The 24,716-nt window shown below is 41.0% G+C and overlaps 1 protein-coding gene across 2 annotated transcripts in view; it reads left to right on the forward strand.

The window, feature by feature from the left end:
* The window catches only part of CRY3 (cryptochrome 3), a 371,088-nt gene that overhangs the window by 195,671 nt on the left and 150,701 nt on the right, over positions 1–24,716 (forward strand). For both annotated transcript variants that reach the window (XM_089438102.1, XM_089438101.1), the window contains exons 5-8: positions 6,277–6,354; positions 22,499–22,615; positions 22,725–22,771; positions 23,129–23,205. In XM_089438102.1, the coding sequence (XP_089294228.1) occupies positions 6,277–6,354; positions 22,499–22,615; positions 22,725–22,771; positions 23,129–23,205 (319 nt within the window). The remainder of the gene's footprint in view (positions 1–6,276; positions 6,355–22,498; positions 22,616–22,724; positions 22,772–23,128; positions 23,206–24,716) is intronic.

Raw genomic sequence — 24,716 nt, forward strand, 5'->3', positions numbered from 1 at the left:
GGTGTTCTGACCTTGATTTTTCCACCCTTCTTTATATGCCATTTGCCTTTTTATGATTTTTGTTTAATTAACTACTTGGGGCTCAAGGGGTAAGAGCATGATGTGTGAGATATAGCAGTGGAAACCCGCTTTTAAGGTAGGGCAGTTCATTGCCCACCACGTGTTGGGACAATCATGGGTTACTATATGATGAAGGTGGCTCATAGAACCTGTAGAAACCAGGGTGATGGCCATGATGATGGGGTAGAGCTTATGTATTGGATTTTGCCCACGTGCTAAATGTGTTTGCCTTGACCATCTTTTGCATTTTATGGTACATTTTCCTGTAGAATGTGGCCAATGTGCTTTTACTTTTTTTTAGCTCCATCAAGCTCTGGGGCATCATTCCAGGCCTGACGGAAGGTGTGGGTAAGGGGAAGGGGAAAATTGCCCCTGTGGACCTAGTGGAGGAATGTGGACCTTGGTGGGAGAAATGATGAATGGGGTAATAATGAGTGGAAAGGGGATAATATATGCAGATGAGGGAGCGGGACCACGCAACCTAAATCAGGGTTTCTTGTGAAATACCATCCCTAAAGCCAAATGGTTAGTAAAAGAGATCTCACAGGACTAGAATCCAAGGTTAATATCCAAAAGGGGGTCTAGGGGACAATAACACAGACCTAACCCATTTTTTTCGCGGTATCCCCCCTTTAATCCATGCCCAAAAATGTCCATGATAAGCAAACTACAATACTCAATTACCAAATGACAAGGCATACCTTTAGGTTCAGGAGGCCCACCTTCAAACATACGATCATGACAGATGGGTGAGGGACCACATGGCTAGCTCAGGTGGCGGAGAAGTGGCACAATGGGCTAGTTGGTGGCTGCTGGCTGCCGACTGAGGACCATCTTGGAGAAAAATTTTCTCATGGATATCACCCACAAAATGGTGGATAACAGACTCCAGGTGCACGAACTGTGGACAGAGGCTGACTTTGTTTGGATCCCAATTATTTTTATGGTTCTCTAACTTCTCTAAGGCTATGGTTTCTACATTTATCTTTCGAAATACATTTAGCCATTATCAAAGATTTATAAAAATTTATTCTTTCAAAATTCTTTCAAGCATTTTTCACATGTATATTTTGTAAATATAATTGTAAAATAGTGTTTTGTAAATAATTTATTTTCTAACATTTGTTTTGTAGCTAGGGTTTCTAGGGTTTTGAGATTTTTTGCAATTTTGTATATATTGGGGTTTTGGGTTATTGTAAATTCATTTGTGCAGGTGAGATCAAGTGAGAAGAACTAGATTAGAGCTAGATCTAGGCCCTTGAGGGTAAGATCCAACCTCTAAATTTTTTTTCAGGGCCAACTATTGAAGAAAATTTGTAGTAAATTTGAAGATCTAAAGCAAAATTATTTTGGAGCAAGGGTTTCGAAATTTTTTAGGCCAAAGGGCCAAGCATCCTCCTCCAAGGTCAGCATCAGCCTTTTTCCTCCTTGCTTCAGCCATTTCAGGGCCCGCATCTGCCCTTTTAGCCTCCTAGAGTCTGTTTGTAAGCCTTAGAGGGCCTTGACCTCCTCTTTCACCCCCCGAGTCATAGGTTTTAGGCCATTTCTGGCCTGGTCCTGAGCCCTTGAGGCCTCGATCGTCCTTCTTGGGCTTGGACGACAGTCCTTAGGGCTTGCTGTGGGCTTCTAAAGCCCTCTCCTAGCCTCGTCCCCTCTCCTTCCTCTTCTGTGACACTCATCTCTCCCTTTTCTGACCTCCTTTAGTCCTTGCGTCATCCTCTTTACCCCTTTTCCTTAGCTGCTCAACCTTTGAGCCCTCCTTCACCCCAACACTAGCCCTATTGAGCCTAGCATTACCCTTCCTTGGCCTTAGTTTTCCCTCTGTCCATCTCTGAATTTTCTGAACTGAATGTTGTTGAGTTTTGCAGGTGGAATTGACTCAAAGTTGGTGTTTTTAGGTGCCAAGTACTTTGGAGAATTTTATGCCAACTTGGGTGAGTGATCTACAAGGCCTTGGGCCTATGGTTTGATTTCTAAAACCTTGTCCTCTCACTGTTCTGGTAGAGCTGTAATAAATCTTTCATAACAGTGACAAAATACTTAATTAAGTGCCCTAAAATCACATCTAAGTGGTCTAAACACACTTAAAGTTTCATAATAAAAATTTTGCTAATTGTTTGGTGACTTGGGCATTGTTTCTTGAGCATAGATCTACTTGTTTAGTGACTGAAATATCTCTGCATAATCAATAGATCAGATCTGCAGATTTCATCACATAAGGCTAAAAAATCAAAATTTTCAATTTGGCAATTTTTCGCTTTATTTGGCACACACTTTCACATTGGTATCTCACTGTTTGCATATCTCTCTTACTGCTGTTATAAGTGTTTCCAGATCTGACATTTCTTTGAATATTTCATCATAACAGGGTTAAGCAACTCGTATAATTGCTTGGCAAGTGATTTGGAATCTCATTGGTCATATTTAGTTGTCATATGCTTGATAGTTTCTTGATCTAGAGTGATTTACTTACTATTGTCCTATATGTCACATAAGTGGTTTTTATGATCTAATTGGCTCATTGTGATTTATGTTATTGAAATCTAATGTTTACTTGTCTTACGTTAGATTTAAGAATTGTCAACTTAGCACTGAAATAACTCATTAAAACATTCTAATCATAAAATCTCTTGGTGTTGAATATCTTAACTCTTTTGGGCATATTGATAACTTGTGATCTAAGTCATATTGCTTTTTGATATCTAATTGCGTTGGCAAGTGACAAATTGGCATTTGAGTATCTTGTTCTAATTGTGCTCCATAAGCATTGAAGAATCTATTTGGTCAACTTTGGCATTTAAAATCTTAATCATGATAAGTGGCATAAGATTGTTGATAATCATCATTGGAATTGTGATTGATAATCATTGGCTAATCATTCATTGGTTAAACATATTGTGGAAGATAATTATCTTTGGATTGTTTAATATTGGCACTTAATAATTGGCACATTCTTGGTAATAAGATTTTCTTTCCATTTATCGATAAGTACTCTTGTCATTGAAGATTAATCCTAACTTTAAGTACTTAAACAACCACGCTGTAATGTCCCAAACAAGATATTTTGCTAATTATGCAGAAAACTATCTCAACCAAATTTTTTTCATAAATTTACCATTCAATTAATAAAAGATTGCCATGTAAAAAAATAACACATAGAGTGCATGCAATTCAATAACACAATGAGCAGAAATAATCTCAACTTTCATTATAATAAATAACTGAAAGAGTGTACATGATGATATAGTTGAAATAACTGAGATAGATGATCTGGTCTCCAAAACTGATCTTGCTCTGATGCTGAAACTGGCCCTCCCAAATCTGAACTGAAATCAATCACCGCACCTGTGAATTGTAGCTGAATCCACCAAGGAGATGAGGTGGGCTTTCATCCACTCTCACCATGGTCACCCGAGGGTTTTCGTCCTGGGGCTACTGCTGAAGTGGAGAACCGAGTTCTCAAACCTCTCCACAAGAAGAAATCACAAATCCAAGCTATCCTCCAATGGCCTCCTCCTCCTCCTTTATAGATCTGATGGACTCCTATTTTATTGTTATTTTAACCATGGAGCACTTTTCCCTCTTTTATTTCAATTAAAATATTCTTTTTAATGCGGGAAAAGGGTAAATTGGCCACCATGTCTCCTCAAGTCACTGAAACCCACATCTAAACATCACATCTTGTAGATCTTCTCGTTCTAGTTCCAATGAGCTATTACACTAAGGCGTTCTATCAAGTATTCCTCTCGGAATGCCACCTTAAGCATAATTAATTGAGTTAGGCGCAATAATAACTCTGTTTTTTGAAAGTTGCCAGAATGCACTGGAACGAAAGGCAAACTGTGCAAATGATGGAATATACGAAGTGAATACCATCGGACCTCATAGAAACTCCTCAGAACCTCTCCAAAAGCCCTTGGGCCCGTTGATGAAACCAACCTACGCCTGTGACCTGTCTGGCCCCAACTGTGAAAGTCCATCCTAACCATGTCATAAGGAACACCAGAAAAAGGAACATTACACAACCAATCTTAACTCAAGAATCACTCATCCACCTTGCACAAGCATTCTAGGTCTATTTGCATTAATAACTTACCTCCAAGCATAAGCTTGGTTGATAGACATCTAGGGCCACCCTCTCTCAATTTAGCTTGAGGGATTCAACACCTTTCTAGTGGTTAACTCGATGACCTTGTAGTCGTTAGAGCCATAGTCTCTGCAGCGCTGGAGGCATTGGGTGGTTGGAACACAGAGGGAGGTATCATTAATCAAGCCTCTGTTTGCTTCCCGTTGGCTCCCATCCCACAACCTACTCTAAAGACTGGTCTCAAAACAGTTAGGGGGGAGGTTCCAGTTAGAATAGGCATATATCTTAAAGCTAACCAAGATTCTTGCATCGCACCTAGGTCTTACGATTTGCATAACATACAGGTTAGTGAAGAATCTAAGAAGCAGTTTTCTATTTGGTTACTTGGTCTTAATTTAATAATAAGCAAGAATTTTGACATCTTAAGGCATTGGTCTCATATTTGAATTTAATCTAATCCTTAAGATCTTGCTAAATTTTACCAAGTAGCTAGGCCACTCAACCGTGTCTCCCGGACTTGTTGGATACTAACTTGTCCTTCGCCTTCGCATTTCCATAGGGACTAGCCCCCATAGCTTGTTGTTGGGAGATAACTAGAATGGAGAGGTCAGGGATCAGGGTGACAACCCCTGACTTGAGTCATTGTCTCAGTGCTTGTACAATCTGAGCGACAACACATCCAATCTTCCATGTTTCTTGCTTATAGAGGGTAATTGGTGACAATATTTTAGTCCAAACTATTTTACCAAATATCAATGGAGGAAAAATCATACTAGAGCTAGAAACAATCCTTGAACAAAGGATTAAGCAGCTATGGAACGAGAAATTACTGAGTACCTAATCAAATGGAAATTATTCATTCCGAGTACCTTATTAATGTTCAGGCTTTGAAAATCAAGTCATCTAACATCATTGGCTGTATATTAAACTGGAAAAATAAACAAACTCCTTTTATATCTGCTGTGAATAGATTACTTCATCTAGGAATCTAGTGAAAACCAGTCTATGCAAGAAAAACTTTTGTAATTTATGCCATATTGGAGTTCCAGATTAAGCTATTGAGAAGACTTTATTGCATTGCCAAAAAGCGGTAAGCTTTGGTCACATAATATCTTTTTAACCTTCAGTCACAGTATCTTTCGAAGTTGAACGTTTTCCATTAATGTTTAAGCCAGAAATGTCTGAGATAAAAGTCAAGTCATATTGGATATATTTATTATTATAAGATTTGTGTTGAACTCCAGCAAATATGTCCTTTGGGCATATTGAATTTGGAAATTATATAAGTGTCATGGTTTGTTGGTTGTAATTTTTGGTAGTAAACTGTAATAGTAAATCGGATATATTGAGACATGGGATGCTATCAATCGATAAATATTACTTGTATTAAATCTTAAAGGTTGACTGTGGTAAGAAACTTTGTCTCTTAATCTCATTTGCTCGACTGTGGTTAGGAAACTGTCTCTCTATCCTCATTTGCTAGAAGAGAATCTGGGGTTATTTCACTGGTATATGTTTTTAATGATCATCACCGCTTGAGATGTAGATAACTATCACTGAAATTCTCTATTTTTGGTTTATATGGAATCCTTAAAGATGGGGGTTTCCAATCTGCTCATTGTTCTTTCTCTCAGTTGTTTTACATCCTTCCAAAGCTGTGAAATGTGGGAATCAAGACAGAATAAGCATCCGTCTCATTTCTTTGTAGTATTACAATGTGGCTTAGAAAATGTTTTACGTTACTCTTTCTTCAACAAATATATACAAGCTGCCCTATGTGAGTTATATTTAATATGAATAAATTAAGACAAATCACCAGTGACCATCTGTGATGACATTTTCCATCGTTTCAGCATTTCCTAGTGCCAATTGGGATCATTATTTCAAGAAGTTATCTACTCTCTCTCACCATATTATAATTTATGGCCCTCACCTTGGATTTGTTATTTTTCTTCTCTCCATTTTATTTAATGAAATTATTGCATTGAATGTGAGTATGTTGAGTCATATGGGCCAGTTGGTCTTGGGGATGGTTTAATAAAATATATCATTATCATCATCTCTTGTGTTTAGTACAAAGAAATATACTTATGAATGTTTGGAATGAAATCCCAATTTATTTGTTGCAGAGTTCCCTTGGGGTAATGCACTTTATTGGAGGTGAAAGTGCAGCTCTAGCGAGAGTTCATGAATATTTTTGGGAAAAGGCAAGTACAGTCTCTTTGAACATCAAAGCTTGTATTATACTCATATATTAGTAAGGAAACATGCTCATGCGCTGTATTTTTTTTTTTTTAAATTCTACTTAATCAATGTGAGCTATTTTTCATCAAAATAATAATGCTTATATCATAGAAAAAACATAAAGTAACAAGAATCAGTGAATGCAACTACCTTACTGCAGTTAGCACTGCAATAGGGTTGGAGTAAGCCAGAACATAAATATCTTTTTATCCTTAATGAAAAAAAGACCCTTAGATCTACCTGTGGGCAGCTACCTCATCAAAATGCCAACTTTTGAAAAGATTCAATAGTACCTATGAGGCCATCAAAAACATACGTACAATGAATTTTTGATATTGAATACAATACCTGAGCTTCGAGACAGTGCCATAGGCCATAGTAGTGACCACGAACTCACAATTCACAAACATGGTGAGTTTCTTTGACTTGGTCAAAGTTATCTAGTCTTTCACATCACATAATATTCACAAGTCTCCCTTCAATGACAAACTTTTAACTCACCCTTTTAGTATCTAGCGTTTAACAGGCATATGAACAAGGTGTTTATATGGAGTAACTATATAAGTAGATTAAACTTCTCCCATCTGTTAATTATTGAAACAAATTATTTACTGTTTCCTACAGCAAATATTGAAGCAAATGCAACTGTAGCCTTGACTTAATTAATTAATTTGCCCAAAACAAAAACAAAACAATAGAGAGATACACACAAGTGACACAGTATTTTTTGGACAAATGTCCCCGGAAAAACCCAATGCGGGAAAACCGGTGCCGCAGATCTGAGGGTTTTTTGTTATGCAGAAGTATTCTGAATACAAGTCTGGATGCCCTCTCGGTAATCCAGTTACAGAGAAAATCACTTAGCAAGAAACATTGGTGAGATTACCTCACTCAACACCGCTAATCCCGGTTGATCCGACAGTTGAACTGCGAGTTCCTCGACTACTTCTGCGCTGCACTTGTGTGGGACCTGCGCTAGCCTCTAAGTCATTGCGTCAACCCAACTGAGAATCAATATGCCTTTAGGAGCCTTTTCCAGCCCTCCCGGCTCAGAACCGACAACTCCTTCAACAAATTTGGACCTATGCGCTGGAAGATGTTGCGTTTCTTTGTGTGGGGCCTGCGTGAGCCCTTCCTGGCTCTGTGTCACCCTCTCTGCCCTCTACGCTACCTCCTTTGTGTGTCTTTCTGCCTCTCTGCTGAGTATTCTTGGCTCCAGAGAAGATCCTCCAGCAAAAACTCTCTCTGCCCCTCTCTGCAACAGCTCACTATCGAAATTCTCCCGACAATTGCTTTACTTCAGAAAATCGAACTTCTAAACTTTGTGTGTGTGTCTTCCAAGTGACCCTCAAGCCTCCTTAAATAATCTCCTCGTTGACATTCAACGACCCAGATTAGAAGCTAATCAACGACTAAGATCATTTCTGCTTGATTCTCATCTTCTTCTAGAAGTTACACCCACAGTTTATAATACCACATACATCAGAGTGGATGAGATCTAGAATCTCTTGAGCTCTAGATATACTATGTGAAAATGGTTTCTTTGCATTCTTTCCTAGAGCATAACCTTTGTAGACTCCTTCATGGTCTTTTTTGAGATTTGGTATACCATTTACAATGGAGTTTAGAGTTGGCAAGATCTTGTAATGAAGATGGCCCAATCTTCTATGCCAAAGTTCACACAGACTTATCTCAATGTGGACAAGTGCTTGACTTAGAGGAGATGAGAGTCTGTAGAGTCTTCCTTCTCGAACTCCAATGGTTCTAGCTTTTTCAATGCTAGAATATTTAGCCCAAACCACTACTTTACCATCTATATAAGCAACTCTATCTCCTTTTTCTTCTAATGATGAAATAGAAATAAGATTTTTGCACAAACCTGGAGCATATAGAATGTTGTTGAGATGAATGCTACCTCCTCCTTCTATCTCAATTGATGTCGATCCAATGCCTTTTATCGGATAGTTCTTGTTGTCACCAAGCTCCACAGAGTATGAGGACTTTCCTTTGGATAGGGCTTTGAGTTGTTTATGATGTCTAGTCATGTGTCTTGAAGCTTCACTATCTATCACCCATATATTTTCATCTTGAAATGTTGTGGTGAGGGCTGAGAACAATACTTCATTCTTTGAAGATTTGAGATCTTTGGAAGGGAAGAGAATATTCCATACTGCCTTGAAACTTTGCTTGATGAGACTTGCTAATGATGAACACTTCTTTTCAAGCCTCTTCATAATAGAGTTAACCTTCTTCATGCCTTGTGTGAACCATAATTCTGATACCATGTTGAAGAATCTAAGGCAAGATCACATTAATGATTCTTCTAACTATGATAACTGCTTGTGATGTCTTTTCACTTATTAGGATTATCTTCTTGTTATTATTATTATAGTGTGTTCTTCAATCATCAAACAACTACCAAAACAAGAAGATCAACAAGATACAAGTACACAAGATGTAGGCTCCAAGCCAGGGCAAAATCTCTCCTCTTGAGAGGAAAACCCTTCAATCTCTTCTTATAGATTCTTTATTGACGAACACCAAGACCCTTGACCAACACTGATGCCCTTCCAAGACTAAGATCAACTTCTCACTAATGTGCTTGCTTTACTTCTTTCCAAACCCAATAGAATCTCTTCCGGCAACACTACTTCGACCTCCAGCCACAACTTTTCGGCCCTAACTGCAGATCTGCAACTTCGACCCTTTGGTAGCAGCTACTACTTCGCACGCGTAGACTAGAACTGCTTCTTTGCCTCCAGTTGCCTTGCTTGACCTAATTTGTCTTCTAGATCTAGAAGGGAACTTTGTTGGCCTTTCCTTCAACCCTTTTTCATCAGATCGAATCCTCACAATGAAATCGTAGCCAAGCAGCAGAAACCCTAGCGAAAAGATGGATAATTTCGTCCTCCTTCGGATGTGTGGAGAGAAAGAGAGAGAGGAACCTGAAACACTTCTTCTCCTTCTTCTGCCTTCTTCGTTGCCTTGTTTTAGTTCTTCCTTCACATGAGAGAGAGAGGAATGGATGTGTCCAAATGAGATCGAACTGTATATATAGGTCTTCCAGGGGTATGAATTCCAGCTTCTAGACTGACTTGATAGGCTGGAAGGCCGACTTGGTCTTGGAAGGCTCGGTAAAATACAAAAATAATTCTTTTTACAATTTATAAGATGCTCGTTGGGGTCTTCATATTATGACAATGTCCCTATTTGACTTCTTTGACCTAGGACAACCATAGAAGCACTTTCAATTAGTGCTTGACCTATAAAACAAATTTCTTGGGTAAGAAACCCAGGCTCAATAATAATAATAATAATTTTTCTTTCTTTTACAAAATACAAGAATCAAAAGTACATTTCATATTTATGAAGACCGAACCTAATTACACTTTCTTCAACACTTGGTTGGTGCTCTGAGAGATTGGGCCGACTACTTTTGTTTCAGCTATATGTCTGTATCTTTGAGGGTTGTAGCATAAGGCACACCTTTGACTAAAAGCAGTTTTCTCTCTTTTGTGTCTTGCCCAACATACCTTCATTTTACAAGTACTTGCATATGAATGACTTTCAAAACATTGTTTAAGGGTTAATATTTTTACTCATACACATCAAACACTACCATTTAAGGCATCCAAACTAATAAATCTTTTGGTCAATCCCATTCATATAATTAAATCCTAGCCACCTTCACTCATTTGTACCAAAATGATAGACTTAGGATTTAGTCTAGAAATCCCCACTTAGGTAGAAAACTATCATCCAAGTCTTAGAAGTGAGGTCATTCCAAGAACTTGTCATTTTACCCAAACCATGTGCTACTTTTGCTTTTTCATGATCAAGTCCCACGGTTCTAGCCTTGTATCCTTCGGGGGCATCATTAATGGCGGAAACCATTTCATGCCAATAAGGTGAGCGGAGAACATTGAAGGGTATCCCACATGCATAGAGAAACTGGTAAATTTTTGAATCCACATCATTCCTACACCCTTCGTTAAGGAAATCTAATATGGTTTTTCGCCTTAAGGGGATGTTTGTTCTTGTGCCTCCATATCCATTGCCATGGAAGGATGTTGATGGAGTTCTTAGTCTATGTGAATGTGGGTTAGTGGTTTCATGTTCAAAGTCACCCTTTGATCTTTTAGATTTGTATTGCGCTTCCTCCCCTTCCCGTATGTATTTGGCTATTTGTTGTTGTGACACACTTCCACAAGTTTTAATTCCTATTTGTTTATTTCCATCCCATGGCATTTTCCCATAGAGATGCTTTCTGGCAAAGGGTGTATGAATGTGTGTCAGTCTTTTTGCAATGGAGGCATGTAAATTTAGTGGTTCCACCCCCTTTGCCTCCTTCAGGCCTAGAAACATATTTCCACAATGGGGTTTGGTCTGATTTGGTTTTTGTGTCCTCATCATCCCCACTCTCCTCCTCCTCCTCCTCACCAAGGTGCTCCTCCTCTCTAGGATTTTCAAATCCACCACTGCCCACTTATTCATCCTCTTCATCAACCCTCCTCCTACTCTCCAACACCATAATAACCAAAAAAGGAACCAACATCAAGAGAATGCCAAACCATATAACCATGATGTTTGAAGTTTTGATTCTTTGAATTTTGCTAGAGTTATAGTTTCTTTCCTGCAATAAAATGGAGGAATGAGAATGGAAACTTGAAAGAGAAAAGACAACATTTTCACTTAACAATGAACATATAAAAAACACAAATGCTAGATTAGATTCTAGATCCTACCTCTTTGGCCTTCAATCCCTGTTGATTTTGGGTAGCATCAGATGTGCTCTAGCCTTGAAAATTGGTGGAGAGGCTAAGGCACATGAAATCTCCAAGACCCAGAAATTGTTTGGAGAAATTCCACCCGGATGAGGAGTTATTAGAATTAGTATTATTTTTAATGGGTTCCTAAGTCTAAACTTAGGAAAATAAAGATATTAATGTGTATTAATAAAATATGGGTGAGAAAGTTCTAAGTGACGAGGATCAAGCTAGTTCTAATCTTAGCTGTTGATTAGGGACTTAATCTTGGCCATTGATTTGTCAACAGGAAAAGTATAAGAGGAGGTTTGAGGGTCAATTGGAGATACACCAAGTGATCAAAGAATTCAATTTTCTAGGGTGAGGTTTGCTGAGGAAATCGAGTTAGTGATCAGAGTTGCAGTGAGGGGCAGTTCAACAAGGGATTTTCATCCGAGGCCGAAGAATACATAATAGAGAGGCAACGCAGTGCTAGGAGAGACAACGCAAGCCCTAGAAGGGCTGACGCAGAGGCCTAAGCGCTGACGCAGAGTGTTGATGTAGATGATGCAGAAGCCATAGAGGCTAACACTGGGCCTCAAAGGCAGCGCTGGGGAGATTTTTTGGGGTAGACTGGGAGCATATCAATAGATTTTGAGCCGGGAGAGGGTGATGCAACCCCTGGAGGAGTGACGCAGTTCCAAAGCAGTGCTTGGAGTAGCTTTCGCTGTCCAACATAAGGAACAACTGGAGTCACTGTAGGGTTTGATCATTCGATTGCTGATTTTCTAGAATATCTGTCTCCGGATAGAGGTACTACTGCCGAGGAAATTCTCTGTTGGGTAAGCCATTTCTGGCACCCTAGTATTCATGAATCTACTTAATAATACAAACCCTCTATATGCTGCACCAGTTTTCCCGAATTGGGTTTTTTCGGGGACTATTGTCCAAAAATAACGGTGTCCCTTGTGTTATTGTCTCAGTTTATTACAGTGCATGATTTGTATATTTGTGAACGATGCAATAGTGCTTACTTCGATGTTTATGCAATTATATAACTTGTGAATGTAAAGAAAAAGTAGGAGATTGTAAACCAGTAATTGCAGTAGGGGTTTTTGCTGTGTTAGATTCAGGAATTTTCACATGGTATCAGAGTGATTGCAAATCATAGGAGACTGAAGACACCAACCGAGAAATATGAGAATTTGCAGCAGAGAAGCAGCTGTCCCAATAGACAACGTTGTTCTAGAGCTGAAGAGGCAAGAGGGGTGACAAAGTGCAGAGAGTGTGACGCAGAGGCTCATGGAGTGCCTGCATCAGCATTCTGAGCCGGGAGAGGAAGACGCAGTAGCTGCGTCAGCAATCAATGCTAGCGTAGAGGCAAAGGAGAGCAAATCAGGCTCATGCAGAGCCACATCATCCCTTTGAGCCAGGAAGGATTGACGCAGTTGGCCGGGAGGTGTAGATTCAGCCCACGCAGAGATTGTGCAGAGCTTGAAGGGCTCAGATTCTTCAAGTTGCCGGGGCTAAGGGAGCTGTGTAGATTTTGATATGTGGAGCTGGTGGGACATTGTTTTTGTCGGTGCAGAACAGTGTCTAAGGAGACTGAACCAAGGTAGAGAGAAGCACTACCTCGATAGATTTCTAGCCAAGAAATCTAGATCCGGGTTGCAACAGTAAAGGAGGATTGGAGAGGAGTGATTCGATGGTTGGACGGAGGATTTCCGAGAGGGAAATCAAGACTTAGAGGGAGTTTAGAGAAGAGGAGCAAAGATGGCAATGAATGGGTTGAGAGATCACGACAGATTGAACGAAGCATCCAATTTTGTCATCTAGAATGCTAGGATCCTGGCAATCCTAGACAAACATCGCATCAAGGACTATGCCTTGAAGGTTGTTGCTGAACCTGTCGACACTGATCCATTGAAAAAATACTAAGAGGCCCAGGCTAAGTCCAAGTGCATGATCTTAGACGAGGTCAAAGATCATGTCGTACCATACATTGCTGAGAAGAACACAACAAGGGAGATGTGGGAGACCTTTGTTGATTTGTGGTAGAATCAGATGTGCTCTAGCCATGAAAATTGGTGGAGGCTAAAGCACATGAGATCTCCAAGACCCAGAAATGGTTTGGGGAAATTCCACCTGGTTAGATAGATATTAAAATAATTAATATTTTTAATGGGGTTCCTAAGTCTAAACTTAGGAAAATTAAAATGTTAATGGGTATTAATATAAAACTGGGTGAGAATGTTCTAAATGACATGGATCAAGCCAAATCTAATCTTAGCTGTTGATTAGAGACTTAATCTCGGCCATTGAAGACTCAATAGGAAAAGTATAAGAGGAGGCTTGAGGGTCAGTTGGAGATACACCAAGATTGATCTGTCAGTTTGATTTTCTGGAGCGGGGTTTGCTGAGAAAATTTGAACAAGTGATCTGTTGAAGCAAGGGGCAGTGAGTACATAGCAGGGAGGCAGAGATAGTGCCTAAGGGTCAGCGCAGTGACCAGAGAGGTCGATGTAGAGGCAGCTAAAGCTACGCAGTGGCAACAAGAGCCACGCAGAGGCAGCTAGAGACTGCACAAAGGCTGAGGGGCCTGCGTGGGTGACACAAAAGGCCAGAGAGCTGACACAAAGAAGTAGAAGGTTGACGCAGAGGGTTCTAGAGCTACGCTGAGGCTAGCAGGGTTGACGTAGAGCCTTGGCGAAGCGCCGGAAGGATTTTCATGGGGCAGACTTGCTGAGTATCTATCTCCGAGAAGAAGTATTACTGTCATGTAAAAATCTCTGTTGGGTGAGCCAGTTTGGTTGTACTCAAGAAATCTGCATAATATTAAAACCCTCAAAACTATTGCATCGGTTTTCCCGCATTGGGTTTTTCCGGGAACGATTGTCCAAAAATAATGGTGTCCCTTGTGTGTTTGTCTAGTATTTCAGTTGTTGATCTGTATATGAGTTAAGGTTACGTTTGTGTTTATTTTCGATATTTATATGCATAAATAACTTGTTAAGGAATAAACAAGTAGGTGAAATAAACCAGATAATGCAGTAGGGATTTCTAACATGTCAGACTTAGAAATTTCAACATGGTATTAGAGCGTTGTAGATCACAGGAGGACTGAAGACACCAACAATATCAGACATTTGCAGCAGTAGCAGCTGTCTCGAGAGACAGAGCTACTCCTAAGCAGAAGGCAGTAGAGAAGGAGTGACGCAGAGGGCCTGCGTCATCATTTCGAGCCAGAAAGAGGGCCAACGCAGAGGCAAAGAGAGGCAGAAGAGACTCATGAAGAGCCATGTCATCCTACTCAGCCAGGTAGGCTTGACGCAGTTGGCCAGAGGAGTGATTCAACTTTTGCCGGGATTGCATGGAGTTGAAAGGCTCAGTTTCTTTAGTTGTCGGGATCTAGGGAGCTGTGGGCAGATTGTGGAGCTGGTAGGGTGTTGTTTCTGTTGGAGCAGAACAGTACCTAAAGGGACAGAACCAAGGTAGAGGGAGTCGTTGTCTTGACAGATTTCTAGCTAAGAAATCCAGATTCGAGTTGCAATTGCAAAGAGGATTGGAGAGGAGGGGTTCGAAAGTTGGCGGGAAGATTTCCAACAAGGAAATTAGGACTTAGAGGGAGATTTCCAGGAGGGAAGTCGAATCTCAGAGGGAGTCCAGAAGAGGAGTGGAGATGGCAATAAACAGATTGAGGGATCAGGACAAGCTGAACGGGGCTTCCAACTTTGTTATCTGGAAGGCCAGGAGCCTGTTTGTCCTGGATAGACATTGCATCAAGGGCTTTGCCTTGAGAACCGTGGCTATCCTAATCGCCGCAGTTGATAATGAGAAGTATGAGGATGCAATGGCGAGGGCAAAGTGCATAATCCTTGATGGGGTTAAGGATCATGTCGTACCACATATTGCCAAAAAGAACACAGCAAAGGAGATGTGGGATATTTTGACGACATCGTGTCAAGGCACTTCCGTGCATCAAAAGATGCTATTAGAGAATCAGTTGCGGTCGTATCAGATGCAGAAGGGGGAGCAGATATATCTATACCTCCTCAGATTGCAAGAGATTCGGGACCAACTTACTTCCATAGGGGCCATGCCGGATCATGAGTTCATGGTGAGGACTGCCCTCAATGCAGTCTCCAAGGATTGCGAGACATTTGTCCAAAGAATTTTGGGAAGAGCTAATCTTCCAGGATGGGAAGAGATGTGGGCAACTCTTCTCTAAGAAGAGATTAGATGGTTGACCAAGGTAGGGAGTACAGCAAAGGGGGTCGAATCAAGAAAGAGGAAGAGGAGGATGTGGCTCTAGCATCTGCGAGACAGCAGGGGAAGAGGAAGAAGGACATATCCAAGATGAAGTGCTTCCATTGTGGGGATTTGGGTCATTATGCAACCCAATGTCCCATGAAGAAGAATAAGGGAGAGACTTCTGACTCCAAGGTAGCTCCGGCTAAGGCGGAGAAAGAAGTCGAGACTGTTGACGACCGTGCCAAGAGTGGTCATGCACCTCTAGAGAAGCGGTGGGGTGACATCGAACTGTAGTCAGGAGGACTACAGAAGATGAGGGGTAGGATCCTTGAGGTGCCCAAACTCTGGGATCATATCCAGCTACGGGAGCCCCGAATGATAGTAGCAGGATGATGGATGTCGGTAGAAGCAAGATGCGATGGAGCAACATGGCAGTGCTAAAGTGCAGAGGTCTGTAGCAGTACAGTGGGGGTTGTAGCAGTGCGAGAGGCACAAAGGAGGTTGTAGTAGTGTGAGAGGCACAAAGGTGTTTGCAGCAGCGTAGAGGCAGCAGAGGGAGCATAGGATAGTAGCAGAGGTAGCTTTAGCATCAGGAGGCTTCCGGACTGACAAGGATGTCAGTAGTTGGGTAGATTAGTTACTTACTTCTCGATAACTGAGTTGCAGTGCAACAGTTAGCAGTGGCAGTGCTATGGGCAGCATGATGTAGCATGTTGAGAGGGAGTTGCAGTACAGATGTAGCAGTGGCAGTGGCAGAGCCATGGGCAACAGTGCAGTGGATGTAGGGCAGTAGGCCCAACATTAGCACAGGTACCGGTGCGGAAGGATCAATGTGATGTTCAGTGGTGGAGCATTACTAGAGCACATTCCTCGCTAAGAGGGAGTGTTGATTTGTGGTAGCATCGAATGTGCTCTAGCCATGAAAATTGGTGGAGAGGCTAAAGCACATGAGATCTCCAAGACCCAGAAATGGTTTGGGGAAATTCCACCTTGTTAGAGAGATATTAAAATAATTTGTATTTTTAATGGGGTTCCTAAGTCTAAACTTAGGAAAATTAAAATATTACTGGGTATTAATATAAAATTGGGTGAGAACGTTCTAAATGACATGGATCAAGTCAAATCTAATCTTAGCCGTTGATTAGAGACTTAATCTTGGTCGTTGATTCTTCAACAGGAAAAGTATAAGAGGAGGCTTGAGGGTCAATTGGAGATGCACCAAGATTGATCAGCCAGTTCGATTTTCTGGAAAGAGGTTGCTGAGAAAATTCGAACAAGTGATCTGTTGCAGCGAGGGGCAGTGAATACATAGCAGAGAGGCAGAGATAGTCCCTAAGGGTCACGCAGTGACCAGAGAGGCTGACGTAGAGGCAGCCAAAGTGATGCAGAAGTAGTAGGAGCCACATAGAGGTAGCTAGAGACTGTGCAGAGGCTGAGGGGCCTGCGTGGGTGACGCAGAAGGCCAGAGAGCTGACGCAAAGAAGCAGAAGGCTGACGCAGAGGGTTCTAGAGCTACGCTGAGGCTAGCAGGGCTAACACAGAGCCTTGGAGAAGTGCCAGAAGGATTTTCGTGGGGCAGACTTGCTGAATATCTGTCTCTGAGAAGAGGTATTACTGTCGTGTAAAAATATCTGTTGGGTGAGCCAGTTTGGCACCCTAGTTGTACTCAAGAAATCTGCATAATAATAAAACCCTCAGAATTGTTGCACCGGTTTTCCTGTATTGGGTTTTTCCGGGGACGATTGTCCAAAAATAACGGTGTCCCTTGTGTGTTTGTCTAGTATTTCAGTTGCTGATCTGTATATGAGTTAAGGCTTCATTTGTGTTTATTTTCAGTATTTATATGTATAAATAACTTGTTAAGGAATAAACAAGTAGGTGAAATAAACCAGAGAATGCACTAGGGATTTCTAATGTGTTAGACTTAGAAATTTCAATAACCTTGACCACCTTGTATCAGGGCTCTTTCGTGCTATTATAAAATCAGTTGAGATAGTATCAGATGCAGAAAGGAGAGGAGATAGATCCCTTCCTTCTCAGGTTGCAAGGGATTCACGGCCAGCTTACTTCCGTGAGGTCAACACTGGATCCAGAGTTCATGGTTAGGACTGCCCTAAACGCAGTCTTCGAGGAGTGGGAGACTTTTGTCCAAAGCATTTTGGCTAGAGCAACTCTCCACAGTTGGGAGGAGATGTGGGCAACTCTTCGATAGGAAGAGTTCAGGAAATTGACCAAGGCAGGGAGTAGCGGTAAAGGAGTTCAAATCAGGAAGGAGGAGGAGGAGGATGCAACTGTCGCATCAGCGGGAGAGCAGGGGCTATAGAAGAGGAAGAAGAAAGACATCTCCAAGGTCAAGTGCTTCAACTGTGGGGAGTTGGGACATTATGCTTCTCAGTGCCCAGGAAGAAAGGTAAGGGAGAAGCTTCCGAATCAAAGGTTGCTTCAACAAAGGAGGAGAAGGATGTCAAGACTGATGATGATTGTGCCATGAGTGCTCATGCACCTCTAGAGAAGAGGTGGGAAGACTTGGAGCTATAGTCAAGAGGACTATAGAAGGGGGGCAAGATCCTTGAGGTGCCCAAACTCTTAGATCACATACGGCTATGGGAGCCCTTAAAGACAGTAGCATGATGATAGGTGTTGGGTGGAGCAAGGTGTGATGGAGCGGCAAGGCAGTGCTAGGGTACAGAAGTCTGTAGCAACGCAGTGCAAGTTGCAACAGTGCGAGAGGCACAAAAGAGGTTGCAACAGCGCAATGGCAACAGAGGGAGCATAGGATAGCAACAGAGGTAGCTTCAGCATCACGAGGCTTCCAGACTGATTAGTATGTCAGTGTTTGGGTGAACTCAGTTACTTACTTCCCAGTAACTGAGTTGCAGTGCAGCAGTTAGCAGTGGTGGTGCTATGGGCAACATGATGTAGCATGTTGAGAGGGAACTGCAATACAGATGTAGCAGTGGTAGTGGCAGTGTCATGGGCAGCAGTACAGGAAGCAACAATGCAGTGGATGTGGGGCAGCAGGCCAAGCATCAACACAGAGGACCGATGCAGAGGATCAGTGTGATGCTTCTATGATGAAGCATTGCTAGAGTACATTCCTCGCTAAGAGGGAGTGTTGATTTTGGATAGCATCGGATGTGCTCTAGCCTTGAAAATTGGTGGAGAGGCTAAGGCACATGAGATCTCCAAGACCCAGAAATCGTTTGGCGAAACTCCACCCAGATGAGGAGATATTAAAATAATTAATATTTTTAATGGGTTCCTAAGTCTAAACTTAGGAAAATAAAAATATTAATGTGTATTAATAAAATATGGGTGAGAAAGTTCTAAGTGATGAGGATCAAGCTGGTTCTAATCTTAGCCGTTGATTAAGGACTTAATCTCAGTTGTTGATTCGTCAACAGGAAAAGTATAAGAGGAGGCTTGCGGGTCAGTTGGAGATACACCAAGTGATCAAAGAATTCAATTTTCTGGGGCGAGGTTTGCTGAGGAAATCGAGTTAGTGATTAGAGTTGCAGTGAGGGGCAGTTCAACAAGGGATTTTCATCTGAGGCTGAAGAATACATAGCAAAGAGGCAACTCAGTGCCAGGAGAGACAATGCAGGCCCTAGAAGGGTTGACGCAGAGGACACAGAGGGCTGACGTAGAAGCCGTAGAGGTTGACCCTGGGCCTCAGAGGCAGCGCTGGGGAGATTTTGTGGGGCAGACTAGGAGCAGATCAGTAGATTTTGAGCCGGGAGAGGTGTTGGAATTTCTAAGTTTAACCTGTTAGAAACTCTTCCTGTACTATCTGGTTTATTTCTTCCTACTTGTTTAATTATTTAACAAGTTATTTACCATGTAAATATTGAAAATAAACACAAGTACAGTATCAACATCTATAGATCATCAACTAAAAAAAACAAGCACACAAGTGACACCGTTATTTTTGGACCAATGTCCCCGTAAAAACCCAATGCGGGAAAATCGGTGCAGCTATTCAGAGGGTTTTATTATTATGCAGTTTTTAGAATACAACTAGGGTGCCAGAAATGGCTTACCCAACAGAGAATGCCCGTGGTAGTAGTACCTTTCCTCGGAGACAGATATTTCGGCTGAATAATCACCGGGTGAATGATCCCACAGCAACAATCGCAGCTCCCACTGCTCTGTGTCACTCTAATAGGGACTGCCTCATCCTACCCGGCTCACTAGCACCTAGTCTGTCCCACGAAATCCTTCCAGTGCTACCTATTGGCCCTGGGTCACCTCTGCTAGCCTCTGCGTCAGCTTCTGGAGCTTTTGTGTCATCCCCTAGACCTTCTGCATTTCACATGCTGGCCTCTCCTAGCTCTGCGCAGCTCCTGGTTGCCTCTGTATAGCACCCAGCTACCTTTGCGTTAACCTCTCAGGGCTCTGCGCTCTCTCTGGTACCAACTCTGCCTCTCTGTTATGTATTCACTGCCCCTTGCTGCTGATCACTGATTCTATCTCTCTTAGCAAGCCCCGCTCTAGAGAATAGAATGACTGATCACTCTGGTGTGTTCTCCAACTGACCCTCAAGCCTCTTCTTATACTTTTCTCGTTGGTCCTTCAACGTCCGAGATTAAATCTCTAATCAAGGGCTAAGATTAGATTTGGCTTGATCCATGACTTTTGGAACCTTCTAACCTAGTTTTATATTAATACCCATTAATATTTTATTTTTCCTAAGTTTAGACTTAGGAACTCCATTAAAAATATTAAGTATTTTAATATCTTCCAAACTGGGTACAATCTATCCAAACAATTTCTGAGTCTTGGAGATATCATGTGCTTTAGCCTCTCCACCAATTTTCATGGCTAGAGCACATCTGATGCTACCCCAAATCAACAAGAGGGTGACGCAGCTCCTGGAGGAGTGACGCAGTTCCAGAGCAGTGCTTGGAGCAGCTTTTGCTGTCCAGCATAAGGAACAACCGGAGCTGCTGTGGGGTTTGATCATCCGGTTGCTGATTTGCCGGAATATTTGTTTCTTGATAGAGGTACTACTGCCGAGGAAATTCTCTGTTGGGTGAGCCATTTCTGGCACCCTAGTTGTATTCAGAATTTGCTTAATAATACAAACCCTCTATATGTTGCACCGATTTTCCCTAATTGGGTTTTTCCGGGGACGATTGTCCAAAAATAACAGTGTCCCTTGTGTTATTATCTCTGTTTATTGCAGTGTATGATTTGTATATTTGTGAAGAATGCAATAATGCTTACTTAGATGTTTATGCAATTAAATAACTTGTGAATGTAAAGAAGAAGTAGGAGATTGTAAACCAGTAATTGCAGTAGGGGTTTCTGATGTGTTAGATTCAGGAATTTTCACAATCCCAAGCTCGAATCTCCCTTGCAAGCTCCTCAAGTGCCTAAGCAACCCTCTCAATCTTCCTCCTCAACTCTTGCTCCAATTCCAAAAGCCCTCTCCTTGCTCTCATATGCAAATGGTGAATTATGGGAGGGGAGGAGGGCCTTTTATTTCTTTTGCCCCTCCCCTTCCTCCAAAAACTCCCCAACGTGGTTGCGTCATTTTCGCCTGCGGGGAGCGAATTTTTTTAGGGGGGAACAGTTGCTCCCTCCTAAAAAAATTCGCTCTGAGAGTGAACGAGAGTGGTCAGGGAGCGGTTGCTTCCTTGTCTGCTCCTGAAAAATCAAGGAGCAAATTTTTTTAAGGGAGCGCACTCCTAATGTCATTCCCAAACCACCCTTGAGCGGAGGACGTTCGGGGGGGGCACTCCCCCACAACCCTTGGTCCACTATTCATACGCAAATCATTGCATGGGACGTCAAGATACTTCATTAGTCCTTTCTATTGGTGGATGCATTCAATCCATAGGACTAGGGGTGATGGCCCCAGATGACGGGCCATTGCTCATTTTTCCTTGGCTTTTTTGCCTCAATGATCCCTTCTCATATTCTTTTGCATTTTAACCTTTCATAATTGCTCTTAAATTTCTTTTATTAGCATCAGCCTTGAGCTTGCTAGCTCCTTCTCATGTGACTATTGAAAGGTGGACCTTTGATGGTGACATATACAATTCAACCATGAATAAGAGTATCTGGAAAAAATGGATATTGTCATGTATGGTGGGGATATGGACATGATAACCCTTTTCAAGAACTCCCTAGTATTATGAACAGCTGCAAGAAACACCACACTTTACTAGAAGAGGTTGATGACCCTTGATTGAATTGAAAACTAGGTAAAAAGATAAAATAAATATTGTCTTTATCCATCCAACAAATCTCCCAATGATCACTAGGATGACCCCTATATATGAAAATAGCACTCATTATGAAGAATGGAAATAATGTACCTCATATGTATGTGGCACCATAAAAGTCTGACCTAAATAAGAGTTGAGATAAGCATCGAAGGCACCATCGACCATATGCATTGTGGAGAAGTGAAGAATATGTGTGGATGCTGGTTGGAAATTTGTATCACATGAGAAAAAATTATCCTATAGTTACCTATGTATATGGATGGGTAACAAGCTTCATGGTTTCCACCTTAGTATCACTATCACTGCATTCTCCTTCATAATACATGCTTAGTGGAAACAAAGTTAAGACTTGTAGTTCAAAGTTGCACCCTTTTAGCTCCAAGATGACCTCTCCAAATGCAAATGGGTTTATGTTCGTAGGGATATTGGTAGAGGGTAAGTATTTATAGGTCAGTTTGAGTTACCATTGGAAGTTAAATTTTTTTCCTTTTGTTATTTAACTTGAAATTTTGATAAGTAGTAGGATATTCCCTATCAATTGGTGAAGGGGTTGACAAAATCCCCAATGTCTTTGATTGTAGAGGGCATTCTTGTACACATCAACAAAGCACTATTTTGAAATGTCATAGTTGGGGTGTTTCCCCCCACTGTCCAGTACTTCATATGCAATGGATGTCCCCACTTACAACATTTACATCAATAGATTTGGATGAAAATATCCATGTGAATTCCTGTAAACTTTAGATAATGAGTGGATTCTCAATTGTAGTTTAATGGTATTAATAAGGTGCCACTTTATGCACATAAGATAAATGAAATTTAATAATTGGTTAAACATTTTCAATTCTTATGTCTTCTTGGTTGATTGCAACTTTCAGGACTTGCTACGACACTATAAAGAGACCAGAAATGGAATGTTAGGTCCAGACTACTCAACAAAATTCTCCCCGTGGCTTGCATTTGGGAGTCTATCTCCACGATATATCCATGAAGAGGTAGTATGTTCACACATGAAAATTCTAGAGGGTTGAACGTTTTCATATTTGATTGATATTCAATATATTTTTACTTGCTTAATTTTATGATCTTGCCTAAATTCTACAGGTTAAACGTTATGAAAGTGAAAGAGTTGCAAATGCTTCTACGTATTGGTTAGATATTTCTTTCCTTTCTCCTTTCTTTGAGTTTGAGATTTAGTTGGTTTATTTGAAATCTTGAATAACAAAATTAATTATAGTTCAAACTTCATATTATGTAATTCATGGTAGTGATGGGTATTGGAGCCAAAAGAATACTTAATGCTCATGATTATGCTTGGCTTCTATATTTGTACAATTCATGTAGAAATTTATATACCTCTAAAAGTTTCTCTCATGTTAAGCATATGGCAGCATTACCATGAGTAAATGAAGGTATCTGGTGAGATGCCTCAAAAAAGCGAGAATTTAGTATTTACACTTACAAGTCTTTTGTGCTTATACATGTTTCCTCTGTTTCTGTCAACGCAGGATTTCGTTTGAACTGATATGGAGAGATTATTTTAGATTCATATCAATCAAGTATGGCAACTCAATTTTCCATTTGGGTAAGCAAGAAACTATTTCTTTCGAGCTAAGTGAGGAAAAAGCCATAGTTTTCACAAGGCAAGGTCCCTAAGCTCTTAGTGGACTTTTAGAGTATTATAATTGTAAATTACAATCTTCATTTTTATTTTCCTATTTCATTGTCCGTAACTCACAGGGGGTTTGGGCACACTTGATCACCCACCTAAATATGCATATTTTATTGTCACCCTAGGACCACTGGATCAAAGTTGATCACTCTCCAAAAATTATGTAGATCTATAAATAGATAATACAATGAAGGCTGTATGATATCTGTATATTACGGTAATCTTCTTTCTATCTTGGGTTTTTTATTTCTAAGTATTCATCTTGTTCTTTTGTGTTTATATCAATTGGTACCAAAGCCTGAAAATTATGGCTTTTAGAGATCTATAGTTTTCGTCACATCAGGGATTTCCCTTCCCCAAAATTCTCCTTGGACTCTCATTTGCAAGTGCTCGAGTGATCTACAATGCATCAAAACCTTCTCCTTTTTTAAGGTTGCCGGCATGCAGCTAACCCCAGTCATTTGAGTTCTTCCATCTATTTTCTGCTCTTTTCTGAATTCCCATCATCAAAACGACAATTTCAAGCATCAGATTTTCAATTTATAGCATCATTATTTCAATTGATGGCATCAGATTTTCCACTATGTGCATAAAATATTTCCAACATCAGATCTGCAATTTCTAGGATCAGGACCCAGGTATGCAATTTGCAGCATCAAATTTGTAATTTCTGACATCAGATATGGGATTGTCTGCATTAGATTTGAATGTGGTATTATAATGTGATTTCAGCATCAAAACTGCAATTTTGGGCATCAGATCTACAATTCCTAACAATAGGTTTTCAATTCCCTGCATCAGATCATCACTTGTCAGCATCCAATCTGCAATTTCCTGCAACCACATCTACATAATCTCCATCTCATTGTTGTGTCAAATCTTTGTTACCTCCTGGGAGGTACCCTATGTTTTTTCATGGACAACACCATTGTAAGATGAATAAGATCCAAGTCCCAAAGCCTTGTAGACCATGTGATTATTATGTATATGGTGTCCTAGGCCTTTTGTGGTCAGCCATGCCTGGTCCGTTTAAGCTCCACTCTCAATTTCTTTTGTGAATTTCAATTTCTTGAGATGGATCTATTGGGATACATGGTTTATGAAGACATTGCTTTTGTGGGGGTGATCGCATTATGTAGGCCTTTTTGTGTCCATGTTTTAAGTGCACCTATGTCTTTCCCACATGGTCATGTGTCATAGAGTCTGCATGCATCTCCTTGGTTGTGGTGCAACATATTCATTTCTCCACATGGTAGTCTCACAGTTCCCAATAAAATTCATGTTTCTTGAGGCACTTCATAGATCCCAATGCACAAGGCCTTGTTGCTAGAAAATCTAGCAGGGCCTAGTGCAAAGCCTCACTAGGCAGATCTACACCTCAAGGCAGAGATCAGCTACCAAAGACACATCAACAGCCTTTCTCT

Source organism: Pinus tabuliformis, chromosome 9, assembly GCF_031772625.1.
Source record: "Pinus tabuliformis cultivar Carrire ecotype Pingquan chromosome 9, CPIR1, whole genome shotgun sequence".
NCBI classification, from domain to species: domain Eukaryota; kingdom Viridiplantae; phylum Streptophyta; class Pinopsida; order Pinales; family Pinaceae; genus Pinus; species Pinus tabuliformis.